Raw genomic sequence first — 13,809 nt, forward strand, 5'->3', positions numbered from 1 at the left:
ATATTAATTTACCTCCACAGTAATTGAACTGCTTTCACTATGTTGCATTTAATTATGCTAAGGTTTTTACTGAAGGGCACTACAAAAATAGCCATGTGAAACTTGTTAATACATTTGCTCGCGGCTTAAAAGAATGTTGGGGAGCAGCCGCAAGGCACAGGGATATTAGCTCGGTGCTTTGTGACAGCCTGGAAGGGTGGGATGGGGAGAGTGGGAGGGAGGGAGACGCAAGAGGGAAGACATATGGGAACATATGTATATGTATAGCTGATTCACTTTGTTGTAAAGCAGAAACTAACACACCATTGTAAAGCAATTATACCCCAATAAAGATGTTTAAAAAAAAAAAAAAAAAAAAAAAAAAAAAGAATGTTGGGGAGAATTATCTGTGGCATTTCTCAGTATCCTCTCCCATAAAACTCCACTGGAAGAATTTTGTTAATGATACAGTGCTAGTAAAAACTTTATCTTCTGCCAAGGAATTGATGCTCTGCCTCCTTTAAGAATGAGAACCAAATAACAGATGAATTTCCTCATTTAATCTGGGACAAACTTGACCTTAGGCTTATGTTTTGGTCATAATTTAGGTCCTGATTTTCCAGTTCTTTTATATTTTATATATTATGTTTATTGTCTGACCCTTTAATTTAAACCTCCTGAAATCTTCTGTGGTAAGATGTGACCTATAAATAAATACAAGTAAAAGAAAAAACCGAAAATTCCCAACCTTTCTCTTATGAAGTCTTACCACAGAAGTTAAAATCTTCAAAGCAGAAGGCATTTTTAAACCTTTAGAAATTAGATAATTTTCCTAAACATGAACACTGTACGGCACAAGCACAAATAAAATGGTGTTGCCAGGGCCCGCTGTCTACTGGCTCTGGTGAGAGGCATCTATTTAAGTTATGACTGCAGCCACTCAGTCTTTAGCACCCTTGTACGGTTAGCCTGACGACTGAAATATTGAGCTTTGTAAATAATACACATAAACCACAGCATCTGAATGATTTTACTTGATTTGAGAAGACAGGGAAAGAGCATTATTTTCCTAAGACACAGCGACATGGAAAGAGGAGCCTGGGGCCAAGGGCCACAGGTGCTAAGTGCCAGTGTGAGCAGTGTGTTCTCCCATCCTGGATCTGGGAAAAGTGCCTGCCGCTGGTCCTCTAAGACATGAAGTGACAGTTGTGTTTATGTGTTGATATTTGTTCAAATGTCAACTTTAAACTTAGACCTAATTCACTCACCACCAATCATCAAGAGTTGAGAGAAGTTAAATCTAAAGGTCGCTAAAGAAGTGAAACAACTTTCCTATCTTCCAGAAAGGAGGATCAAAAAATTTAATATAAATTATATATAAAATATCATATATACCTTTCACATACAGGAAATCTTACCCATATGTTCCTAAGTCTTTGAGCATGCTAATAAAAAAGTGATTTAGAAAGAAATACTTAATATTTACGGGGCTGGGGGTAAGAGTCTAACTTTCCTCTGCTTTTTCTTTTATTCCTTGGTCTCTCCCTACAATCTGCGTTTCTAGGACATTGAATCATAGCACAATATTGCTTTATTTCAGATTTGTGATTGTATTCTGGTCTCCCCTTCCCAAGTGGGACAGTGGCAGCATATCTGAGGCTTCCTGCACGTGTCACACTGACTCCAAAATCTGTCTTGACTTTAGCAGCCACCTGGATGTCCAGGGGGAACACTTGGACCACCTGCCAAGCTAATCTGGCCCCCACAACTAATCAAGAGTAGACTGAGTACAAAAGTGGAGGTACTATTTCTTAAATGGATGCACTTTCAACGGACTTGCCAAATCCTTAAAGTCAAGGGAAGTCAACGACAGTTAACAAAGTAAACCCAGGATTTGTTCCTAAAAGCAGTTAAGGTTTTAGTCAAATGCTATCTCCAGCCACATCACTTCTAATTACATTTGCAAAAACAAAATAAAAACTCACCAACGAAATTTTGCACCAGTCGATGTAAAATTGAGTACGAAATTTTTTATCACACGTTATTACAGGCTCCATTTCTTGACTGCATCTCAATTGATTCTGAGGATTTTCAACTTCTCGTAAACAAGAAGAAAATGGAACGTCGGCACCAACCATGACATAAACGCTGCAAAAATGTGAAACACTCAGGTTATCCTTTAAGAAAATTGGAAACACTGAAAAACAATCTACCCTGAAAGCAGGATTTATCCTTTTGAATTGAGGGATTATCTACAATCATCCCTAAGGTAGGGGCCTGGGCTTTAAAAGCAGTGATTCATGTAGGGGCTTCTTTTCATTCTTTCCTTTATTCAACCAATATTTACTGGGTGCTTTGGTGTACGAGACACTCTCTTGATTCCCTGTTAATTTCTAAAAATTTTTTCACCCTATTTAATTCAAAATAATCATGTATCATATTTCAATTACAATATTTGGTAGACTACATTCAAAAATATTCTTAAATTGTTTAGAAAATAATATTATCACTAAAGTAATTATCAGTAATAAATCTTCATCTGATTTCATTTTTAATAAGATTGTGATATTACATCCTGGAGGTGTGGAGCTGTAGGCAGACTTCTCCATTCTACCTAAGAGTTTTATCCATCAGCTTTCCTACTGCAGAGACCCCTACTGTTAGGTTCCTCATTATAAGGTCCTTCAATCTTTAAGAAGCTAATATAAAAGAAAAACTATAGTTTGGTAAATACAAATTAGGCAAACAAAATGTATTTTCTTGATGTGTATCTTGGCAACTAGGGGAAAAGAACTCTATTCAATTTGCCAGTAAGAGTTTCACAATAAAAGCAAAGATAGTGATAATAGCATTTAAATAATCTTGGAGCAGCTTAAGAGGGTAGGAATTTCATAGGTTTTTTCCGAAAGAAAAGGGAAAACCAGGAAATTACTCTAAATAAATATTATTTCTTTTCCTATTGACAATGCTATAACTACTTACAAAATGGAATAAACCCATCAAAATTCCAGCTGTCTTCTTTGCAGAAATTGACAAACTGATCTTAAAACTCATATGGAAATTCAAGGGACCCACCCACACACAAAATTCTTGAAAAAGAAAAACAAAGTTGGAAGACTCACAATTACCAACTTCAAAACTTACTATAAAGCAATAGTAATGAAGACAGGGTGGTACTATCGTTAAGGCTTGGCATGTAGATCAGTGGAATAGAATTCAGAGTCCAAAAATAAAATCTTTAGTAAACTGATTTTGTCACAGGTGCCAAGACAATTCAATGGGGGAAAGAATAGTCTTTATAACAAATGGTACCAGAACAACTGGATATCCACATGCAAAAAAAAGAAGGTGGACCCCCATCTCACACCATATAAAAATTTACTCAAAAAAAATCAAAGACTTAAATGTGAGAGCTAAAACTATTAAACTCTGAGAAGAAAGCAGACACAAATTTTAACGACCTTGAATTAAGCAACAGTTTCTTAGATGTGACACCAAAAGTTCCAGCAATAACAGGAAAAAATAGATAAATGGGATTCTATCAAATTTTAAAACTTTGTGCTTCAAAGGACATCATCAAGAAAGTGAAAAGGCAACCCACAGAACAAAAGAAAATCTTTACAAGTCATATGTCTAATAAGGGACTTATACCTATAACATATGAAAGCCTCTAACAAGTCCATAACAAAGAGACAAATAATCCAATTTCAGAATGACAAAGGATCTGAACTGATATTTCTCCAAAGAAGATATACAAATGTCCAATAAGTGCGTGAAAAGATGCTCAACATCATTAGCCATCAGCAAAATAGAAATCAAAACCACAATGCGATACCACTTCACACCCATTAGAATGGCTACAATGAAAAAGACAGACAGTAGGAAGTGCTAGCGAGGATGGGGAGAAACTGGAACTCTCCTACTCTGCTGGTGGGAATGGAAAACGGTGCAAGTGCTTGGAAGACAGCCTCACAGTTCAAGAGGTTAAATATAGAGTTACCATATATCTCAGCAATTCCACTCCTAAGTATATACCCTAAGAGAAACTTAAATATATGCCTACCAAAAAGCTTGTACATAAATGTTCACAGCAACATTCTTCTTAATAGTCAAAAAGTGGAAACAATCCAAATGCTCATCAACTAATGAATGGATACAAAGTAAAATATCCATACTTTACCCAGCCATAAAATGGAATGAAGTACTGTACATGAAACAACATGGATGAACCTTGAAAACAATATGCTAAGTGACAGAAGTTGGTCACAAAAGACCACATATTGTATGACTCCACTGATATGAAATGTCCAGAATATGCAAATTTATAGACAGCAAGTAAATAAATTGTGGTTGCCTAGGGCTGGGGATTGTGGTGGTGGTGACTGTTAATGGGTGTGAGAAGGGAGTGTTGGGAGGATAAAAATGCTCTAAAATTGACTGTGGTAATGACTGTACAACTTTGTCAATAAACTAAATCCACTGAGTTATATATACTTTAAATAGGTGAATTGTATAGTATGTAAAGTATATCTCAATAAAAAAGCTGTTTTTTTTAAAAAAATGAAATAAAAGCATGGCACAAAAATTCAAACGTATGTAAGTATGAAGTCACACCCTTAATTGACAACTGTGCCCCAGAGTACCATTACACAGATTCATTTGGTTGCTCTTTATGTGAATTTTATATTTGGACTTAATTTGAAAGACTTTTTAAAAACTATGGTGTCTTTGGGAGACAAATAGTATATAATGGATTGAAATTTAAAATCAAGTTAAACATTTATAAGTTCAGATAAAGTAGATATAAGAAACCACTGGTGGGGCTTCCCTGGTGGCACAAGAGTTGAAAGTCTGCCTGCTGATGCAGGGGACACAGGTTCGTGCCCTGGTCCGGGAGGATCCCACATGCCGCGGAGCGGCTAGGCCCGTGAGCCATGGCCGCTGAGCCTGCGCATCCGGAGCCTGTGCTCCGCAATGGCAGAGGCCACAACAGTGATAGGCCTGCGTACTGCAAAAAAAAAAAAAAAAAAACCACTGGTAAAGAATTTTGATGATTAGTGAATAGAAACACATTCCATTTACAGGAATATTACTCAGCCATAAAAAAGAACAAAATAGGGCTTCCCTGGTGGCGCAAGTGGTTGAGAGTCCGCCTGCCGATGCAGGGGACAAGGATTCGTGCCCTGGTCCGGGAAGATTCCACATGCCGCGGAGCGGTTAGGCCCGTGAGCCATGGCCGCTGAGCCTGCGCGTCTGGAGCCTGTGCTCCGCAACGGGAGAGGCCACAACAGTGAGAGGCCTGCATACCACAAAAAAAAAAAAAAAAAAAAAAGAACAAAATAATGCTATTTGCAGCAACATGGATGGACCTAGAGATTGTCATACTGAGTGAAGTCAGTCATGCAGAGAAAGACAAATATCATATGCTATCATTTATATGTGGAATCTAAAAAAATGGTACAAATGAATTTACTTACAAAACAGAAAAAGAGTCACAGATGTAGAATATAAGCTTATGGTTACCAAGGGGGAAAGGGGATGGGGTGGGGGGAAGGGATAAACTGGGAGATTGGTATTGACATATATACACTAGTATATAAAAAATAGATAACTAATAAGGGCCTACTGTATAGCGCAGGGAAATCTACTCAATACTCTGTAATGACCTATGTGGGAAACGAATCTAAAAAAGAGTGGATATATGTCTATGTATAACTGATTCACTTTGCTGTACAGCAGAAACTAACACAACATTGTAAATCAACTACACTACAATAAAAATTTAAAAAAAAGAAATATATTCCATTTACAACAATTTGTTAACTTTTAAACTTCATATAAAGCCAATTTCTATCCTCTTATTAACTGCTTAGCAAAGACCATATTTTTCCTTGATAACTGTGAAATATATTTGTAAATACAGAAATAAAATAACTATTTTAAAAACCATTAGAAGTTCTCTTGCTTTTACATAACATTGATTTGCATTTATAATTAGTAAGATTTTAAATTAATTCACTTCAAGATAACATAAATAGGCATAAGCATACGTTTTGGGTGCTTTGAAATGTTTTATTTTTTTCCTCAAATTATAAAAGCAATATAAAAACATTACATAAAACGTGGGATATAAAAACAATTAACTTCTATTACCAAGATCACGATTTTCATTTTCCAATGTACCTTGCAGAATACTTTTCAAGTGCATATATTTTAGCCTAATTGCAATCAATCTCTAAAATATAATTTTGTATCCTGCTTTTTCACTTAATGTGTCCTAAGCATTTACCATATTGTACAGTCTTTGTAATTATATTTTTATAGAAGTATAATTTTTAAGTGTACATGATTTATTCAGTAATTATTTCAGAGTTGGACACGTAAGTTGCTTCTCATTTTTTGATGTTATAAATAATATTGTAAAGACTATCTCTGTGCATATTCTTTAATGTTACTATCTTAAAAGAGATGCCCAGAAGTGGAAACATTTTTATGACAGTTGACACATACTGCCAAACTACTTTCTTCTCTACTTGGATGATCCAGAAGCTTCACAAACTTAATATGTTCCGAACTGAGCTCATCATCACCCCACCCCACCTCCACCTGTTGCTCCTTCCATCATCTTCTCTCTTGGTGATTGGCATGGCCAGATGCTCAAGCACCATCATCTTTGACGCCTGTCCTTTTCCCTACATATTCAATCTATCATCAGTCTCTGACATTTACCCTGAAAGAACTCTCACACACACCTGTCCACTTTGTTCCATCCCACTGCTACCACCCCAGTTCTAGTCACTGTCACTTTCCACAGGGAGTGAAGCCGACAGCCCCTTGATTGTCCTCCTTGAACCCAGTCTCTCTCACTGTTCTCAGGGAGCCTATCTGCAGAATGAATGATATCAGTTTACAAACAGAAGCAACTGTATATTTCAAAGTTGCTAAGAGAGTAGTTCTTAAAAGTTCTCATCACAAGAAAAAAAAATTGTATCTATGTGAGGTGATGGATGTTAACTAAAGTTATTGTGGTGATCATTTTGCAATATATACTTATATCAAATCTTGATGCTGTACACCTTAAACTTATCCAATGTTATACCGTCAATTATATCACAATAACACTGGAAAAATAAATAAGTTAATAAATAAAATGCAAACACACTACTCAAGAGAAGCAGATATTGGATTTGCCTTGTAAGTCAAAAAAACATGTATTTATTGCTTCTTTTATAGAGCCAGTACGTTTCAACATGTTGGCTTTTTTTTTTTTTTTTTTTTTGTGGTACGCGGGCCTCTCACTGTTGTGGCCTCTCCCGTTGCGGAGCACAGGCTCCGGACGCGCAGGCTCAATGGCCATGGCTCAGGGGCCCAGCCACTCCACGGCATGTGGGATCTTCCCGGACCGGGGCACGAACCCGTGTCCCCTGCATCGGCAGGCAGACTCTCAACCACTGCGCCACCAGGGAAGCCCAACATGTTGGCTTTTTAAAAAAAATAATTTTGTACGAGGCCATGTATAACAATTATAATTCTATGCTATACGTGCTAAAATACATCTTTCCTAATCTGCTGTTTTCCCAGATCTTTGACATGCAGCTTGTTTTGATTTGCAGCTATTTTGATAGGCTAGCCTTTTGATAGGCAGAAATTTTAAATTTTTATGAAGTGAAAGGAGGATGATTTTTACCTTCATGACCATAGCCATATGTTTTCAAACTTTCAAATATATGTAAACAGATGGGATGGGAGCATATTATCAAGTTCAAGGCTCTCAAGCAATGTTAACAAAACATGGTGACTCACAATCTTAGGCACTGGGTACTCTGAATAAAATTTGTTCCTTACGAAGGATTTTTTCTTCCAATTTGAACAACTCAATTTCCCTTGAGGTAAAAAGCATTCACTGAGTCCTTCACACATACAATGTGGAGAACCGCGTTACAGGTAAAAAATTTAAGTCAGGGGCTTCCCTGGTGGCGCACTGGTTATGTATCCGCCTGCCAATGCAGGGGACACGGGTTTGAGCCCTGGTCCGGGAAGATCCCATCCCACATGCTACGGAGCAACTAAGCCCGTGCGCCACAACTACTGAGCCTGCGCTCCAGAGCCCGCAAGCCACAACTACTGAAGCCTGCGTGCCTAGAGCACGTGCTCCCAAGAGAAGCCACAGCAATGAGAAGCCCACGCACCACAACGAAGAGGAGCCCCCGCTCGCCGCAACTAGAGAAAGCCTGCGCATAGCAAAGAAGACCCAACACAGCCAAAAATAAAAATAAATAAAATAAATTTATTAAAAAAAATTAAGTCAAAACTCTGGTTTTTGTCAGCAACAGCCAGATAAACAGATCCACTGATTGTATTTTTTTACCTAATTGTCCAAGTAATGAATGTATTTTATTCCTTATTTTATGTATATAGGAGACAAGGGACAGTTTAGAGAAGAAAGTGTCCGCATATGCTACATGTTGCCTGGGAACTCTTGAGCTCTTGAAAGAAAATGCATCATGATTCCTGCCTCTCTGCTCCACCCCACTTCTTTGTTCTGTGCATATCAGTCAATCAAAAAATAAGATGAAAAATAAAGAAGAAATAAAACTAAATAAAGAATCTAATTCAGAATAAGAAATAAAACAAAGAATAAGGTCACTTCTGGACTCTAGTTCTACTGCTTGTTACTCATCTTTACTGGAGAAGGGATGAATTATCTTAACAAAAGAGGGAACTGGCACACAAGGCTCAGACCTTTCTGGAGTTTTTTGTGGGAGGATTTTCCTGCTTGCAGAAAGGAGGCATTTAGGTTTGGTCTATTCTTTCAGCCATGTGGTAGGGCTTAGCAGGCCTACTTGCTAAAATGAAAATTTTAATACAAACCATTTTCTTCAAACGTCCCTAGTGCTTCAAGATAAAAACCCAAACAATTCTTCCAGGTGTACAAGGCCTTACATGGTCTGGTCTTTGCCTCTTTGGTCATTATCATTTCTGGATCCCTGTCCCCCATTTCCACACAAAGTAGGTTTCCAAATTGACCAGGCTTCCTCCTACCTAATGGATTTTGCCCAAGCTGTTCCTCTGCCTAGACTCTCGCTTTCTCATTTTTTGAGCTGGCTAATTTGTACTCATATTTTAAACTCAGATCAGGTTTCATCTCCTCTATGAACGCTTTGACATGGACCAGAAGTGGGAGAGGAGCTGTCTCTGTGAATACCTCAACTGTGATAGGTACAACACTGCTTTCTAATTATCTGATTACTTGCCTGGTCCCTAATAGATGTGAGCATAGACTGCATTCTTTAAAATCACTGTACCCTAGAGACTAATACATTATTCCCCCATAAAAAATACTTAATAACTGCTAAACTATGAAAGAAAAAAAGTGAATCTATGCCTAGAACTTAGAACAGATATTAAAGAAATATAGTTATAGACATATAGTTGCATTGACTTTTAAAATTTATTTATTTTTATACTTATAAAAATCGACTAATATAGGCTTCCAATTTTTACTTTATTAAGCCTTTTTTAAAAAAATTCCAATCTCATATCACCATCATTCCCTAAAAGAAAGAATAGTTGTATCAAAAACACAGGAGGCACGTTGTTTAAGAATTAAAGACTGGGTTTCCCTGGTGGTGCAGTGGTTGAGAGTCCGTCTGCCAATGCAGGGGACATGGGTTCGTGCTCCAGTCCGGGAAGACCCCACATGTCGCGGAGCGGCTGGGCCCGTGAGCCATGGCCGCTGAGCCTGCGCGTCCGGAGCCTGTGCTCCGCAACGGGAGAGGCCACGACAGTGACAGGCTCGCGTACCGCTAAAAAAAAAGAATTAAAGACTATCTTGTAAATCACCAAACATGGGGACAGATTCAGCAGAGCACTACAGACTGGCCTAGGACCATGACCTCACATCACAGCGGTCTTTGGCAGCCTTTGACTTACATTCTCTTCTTCAAGTGTAACTTCTCCCTGAGCCCTTTACAGGGCAAAACACAGACAATTAATTAGAGGGAGTACTTTGTGAGATTGTCTGGAGAATAAACTAGGATCCTCTGTTGTTGATTGAGGATAGATCCACAGGCTTTGGTAACCAGAGGAAACAGTGGTAGCTTTGACAATCTCTTATGAAAAGTGAGTATATTCTTTAATCCTCACACCCCGTCATTCCCTTCCTAACCACCATTTACACCGCATCACTCACCCTGAGTTGGCAGCTCTGCCATGCCCAGAATGAAACATGAACCTGCTCCTCTTTCCACCAGCTTTATCCCAGGCTAAATGCATCCATGAGTCCTTAGCCTCCGGCTCAGTGTCAAGAGCAAAGCAGCCCCGAGACCACACCCAGAGAGAGCACAGTTGCCCTGAGGTTTTGGGTCTGGAAAGTGAAAGGGAATCTTTTCAGGAGGTTTAGGGTTCCTTTGCAGGAGCTTACTCACTTTGAAGGAAATCTTTATAATTGTTTTCTGTTAGATTTAGAAGGAGTTTAAAGGCTGTCAGTAAGGTCGGCAGAGATGAAAAAAATGCACATCAAGAAGGATGAGGGGGCTTCCCTGGTGGCACAGTGGTTGAGAGTCTGCCTGCCGATGCTGGGGACACGGGTTCGTGCCCCGGTCTGGGAGGATCCCACATACCGCGGAGCGGCTGAGCCTGCGCGTCCGGAGCCTGTGCTCCGCAACAGTGAGAGGCCCGCGTACCGCGGAAAAAAAAAAAAAAAAAAAAAAAAAAGAAGGATGGGGTGCGGGGATGCTGTAGAGGGGGTTCTTGACGACTGACACTTAAGGGCACTCTGGGCCGTGGAAGGGCTGTTGGTTTACTCTGAGGGTCTACTACTGAGAGCTCCTCTTTGTCTTCTGCTGTTGGTTTGAGTAACATGGAAAAGTTTGCAGTTAGTAAATTGTGGCTGCCGTGTGTAATAGGAAATACTTTCGAGGAGTTTTTTCTTTTTTTAATCAGAGACTGAGACTTATGCAAAATATTAAGCAGAACACGGTTATTAGGTGTTTAATTAACACTTCTAAATATATTTTTAAATAAAATTTTAGAAAATAAAGGGATGCAATTCCTTTGCATCTCTGATCCCACCCTCAATCTTTTCAATTTTTTTTTTTTTTTTTTTTTTTTCAGTACGCAGGCCTCTCACTGTTGTGGCTTTTCCCGCTGCGGAGCACAGGCTCTGGATGCGCAGGCTCAGCGGCCATGGGTCACGGGCCCAGCCGCTCCGCGGCATGTGGGATCTTCCCGGACCAGGGCACGAACCCGTGTCCCCTGCATCGGCAGGCAGACTCTCAACCACTGCGCCACCAGGGAAGCCCTCAATATTTCATTTTTAAAGAGATTTATAGTCCATGTTATTTTCAAAACAAAGTACAGAGGCAAAAAGTTTTGTAAGTGAATCAAGAATCATGATATACACCATTAAAAAGAAAGGAAAGCACAAGAGATGAGTAAAGCACTGGATTTATTTCTAAATTGAAGGCAACAGCGTAAAAAAAAAAAACCCTATTTTTGTTACCTTGACATTATGTAACAACCAAAGAAAATATGCAAAATCATTCCCAGGGGCAAATTTTTCTCCTGCAATTATACTCCAGTAGGATCTTATTTCATTGGTGCACATATAGGGACACTGGAGTAACAGAGTTGGCACTGGGTATAATTTATAGAAAATCTATTTTAAAAGACTTATTATATGAATACTCTGTAAAGGTTGCGGCTTAACATTAAATTAAAACTCATGGAAAGCATTTCAAGTTGGGAAAGGATCTGAGACAACAGGGTCCAAATAAATGCCACGGGACTGACAGCACATGCCTCCCGCTAGCAGGTGTTGGGGGTCAGTCAGCTAATGACTGAATTCTCCAACAAGTACTTGTAGGACAAAAAATTCTGTTCTTAATTTAGAGTCACATGCTCAGGCCCAGCCTAGACTCAAAGATCCGGAATCTCTAGGGGGAATCAGAGGCCAGGAACCTAGGTATATTCTTCATAAAGCTCTACTGGCAATTCTCAGGCTAGACATAGCTGTGCAGCCCTGTTTTAGGTCAGAGTTTGGTTTAGAGAGCTGTTAGTTCAATTTAGCCCAGTTGTTTCTTAAAGTGCCTCTACAGGTGGGGTCTACACTACTGGTTAGAGAAGCGGTGAGCCCAGAAGAAAGCACAACTATGGAAAACTCTACCAATACCTGGTTTTCATGTTGTTTCCTCCAACATCTTTGGTCATTGTTTTAACAATCACTGTGGAACACATTACCTTAAAAACCTGTTGAAAAGATTCCACATTTGGAGAATGTCTTCAGGGGAGATACCCCTGTTCATCTCCTTTTATGGTCCTCCTTCAATTACTCATTGGGAAAGAGATCCATGTTGTACCTCTCAAGTAAAATTTTAAGCTCCAGAATTATGTTTTCATAGAGAAAGCCAACCAGCAGATGATAGGCAAGCGATAAAGCAACTATTTTCCTCCAAGCACTTCTATGTGTGCTTGACTGACTTCAAAATCCATTATTGTACCATACAAGGTACAATTTAATTCTGAAATTTGTAACTTGGACTTTGCAGCTCATTGCTTATCCTTTATCCCCCTTCGGACTACTCGCTCATACCTCATCTATTGTGATCTTTTCCCTCATCTCCAACAAAGTTCTCCTTTAAAGTTTCCCTTAAATTTGATTCTTATTAACCCAGATATTCCAGTTAATTCCAGATATCATCTGTATAAATGTTACCAAGGATATGGATAAAGGAGGAGTTGGAAAAGGACATGCTACATAAAATGTGATTTATTCCGTATCTCGCATATTTATAGGATTGGTTTTTAAAAAGGCAAATCTGCCTCAACTTACGGAACAGAAATTAAACAGCAAAATTTCATTTGACATTGAGATTCGATCTGTCAATGTACCCAGGCATAAGGAGTGCTTCATAACCTCTATAAGAATGTAAGTCATACTCTGAATCTGTAAGGCTTGAGAATAGACAAGTCCCTTTCAAATGCATTGTCTCCTTTAATCATTACAACAACCCTGAGGGAGAGAGTATAGTCCCCATTGGAGCAGATGAGGAAGTTGAAGCCCAGAGGAGTGCAGCAGTTTGCCCAGTGTCACCCAGCTTGTGAGTGACAAGGCCAGGCTTTAGGAATGGGTTTCAAATCCACCCCAGCCATCAATCACCACCACATGGTGGAAAGAATGTTAAAGGCGAAGAAATAGTTTCCTAGAATAAAGTTACAGCAGTCTGTACATCCTTCTGCAGCTGATAACTGGGGCATCAACTTCCTTTGAAATTCAGGACCCTAAATAAACAGCTTCTCTATGGAAGGTACAAAAGACTTAGTGCTGTAATTTATGATGTGGATCCTCATCTGTGATTAGATTTCACAGGACCTGGAACATCAGCTATAAAATCTCTTTGTCAATACAGAAAATTGCTAGTTTTTTCATATCTTTACAATAACTATTTCTTATTAAAAAGAAAAATGCAATAGGCCATCTTCCATCTATAATAAGTTTGATAAGATCACCATATTTAAAAATCCATACTTAAGGTAAGTCTGCTTACCCCTCCTTCATGTCATTGATGGGAAGCGGAACCCTGCCGCCCCTGTCTAGAGCTGACGTGATGTTTATGGCGTTCAGACGCTCTGGCTGCCACACATTTTTCACGGCCCCAAGAAAGTCTCCGAGAACCTCGCTGGCCAACATTTCTTCTACGTTCATATTTTTAATGAAGAATTCTGCTTGATACGGTAACGGGAAGTCTAATTTTGGTGAAGAAGGGTATGCATATCTTTAATGAAGTAGTCTTTTGAAAGGGAAACAAAGAACCATTTGAGATTTGTTGA

General features: G+C 38.9%; 1 protein-coding gene across 7 annotated transcripts in view; it reads right to left on the reverse strand.

Annotated features, from left to right (window-relative positions):
- The window catches only part of SGCE (sarcoglycan epsilon), a 68,096-nt gene that overhangs the window by 16,113 nt on the left and 38,174 nt on the right, over window positions 1-13,809 (reverse strand). For 6 of the 7 annotated variants that reach the window (XM_032643514.1, XM_032643510.1, XM_032643513.1 and 3 more), the window contains 2 exons: window positions 13,527-13,725; window positions 1,965-2,127 (listed from right to left, as the gene is read on the reverse strand). In XM_032643514.1, coding sequence (XP_032499405.1) covers window positions 1,965-2,127; window positions 13,527-13,725 — 362 coding nt within the window. Of the gene's footprint in view, window positions 1-1,964; window positions 2,128-10,171; window positions 10,346-13,526; window positions 13,726-13,809 lie in introns of all 7 variants that reach the window. The other variant, XM_032643509.1, reaches the window with a different exon arrangement.

Source organism: Phocoena sinus, chromosome 9, assembly GCF_008692025.1.
Source record: "Phocoena sinus isolate mPhoSin1 chromosome 9, mPhoSin1.pri, whole genome shotgun sequence".
NCBI classification, from domain to species: domain Eukaryota; kingdom Metazoa; phylum Chordata; class Mammalia; order Artiodactyla; family Phocoenidae; genus Phocoena; species Phocoena sinus.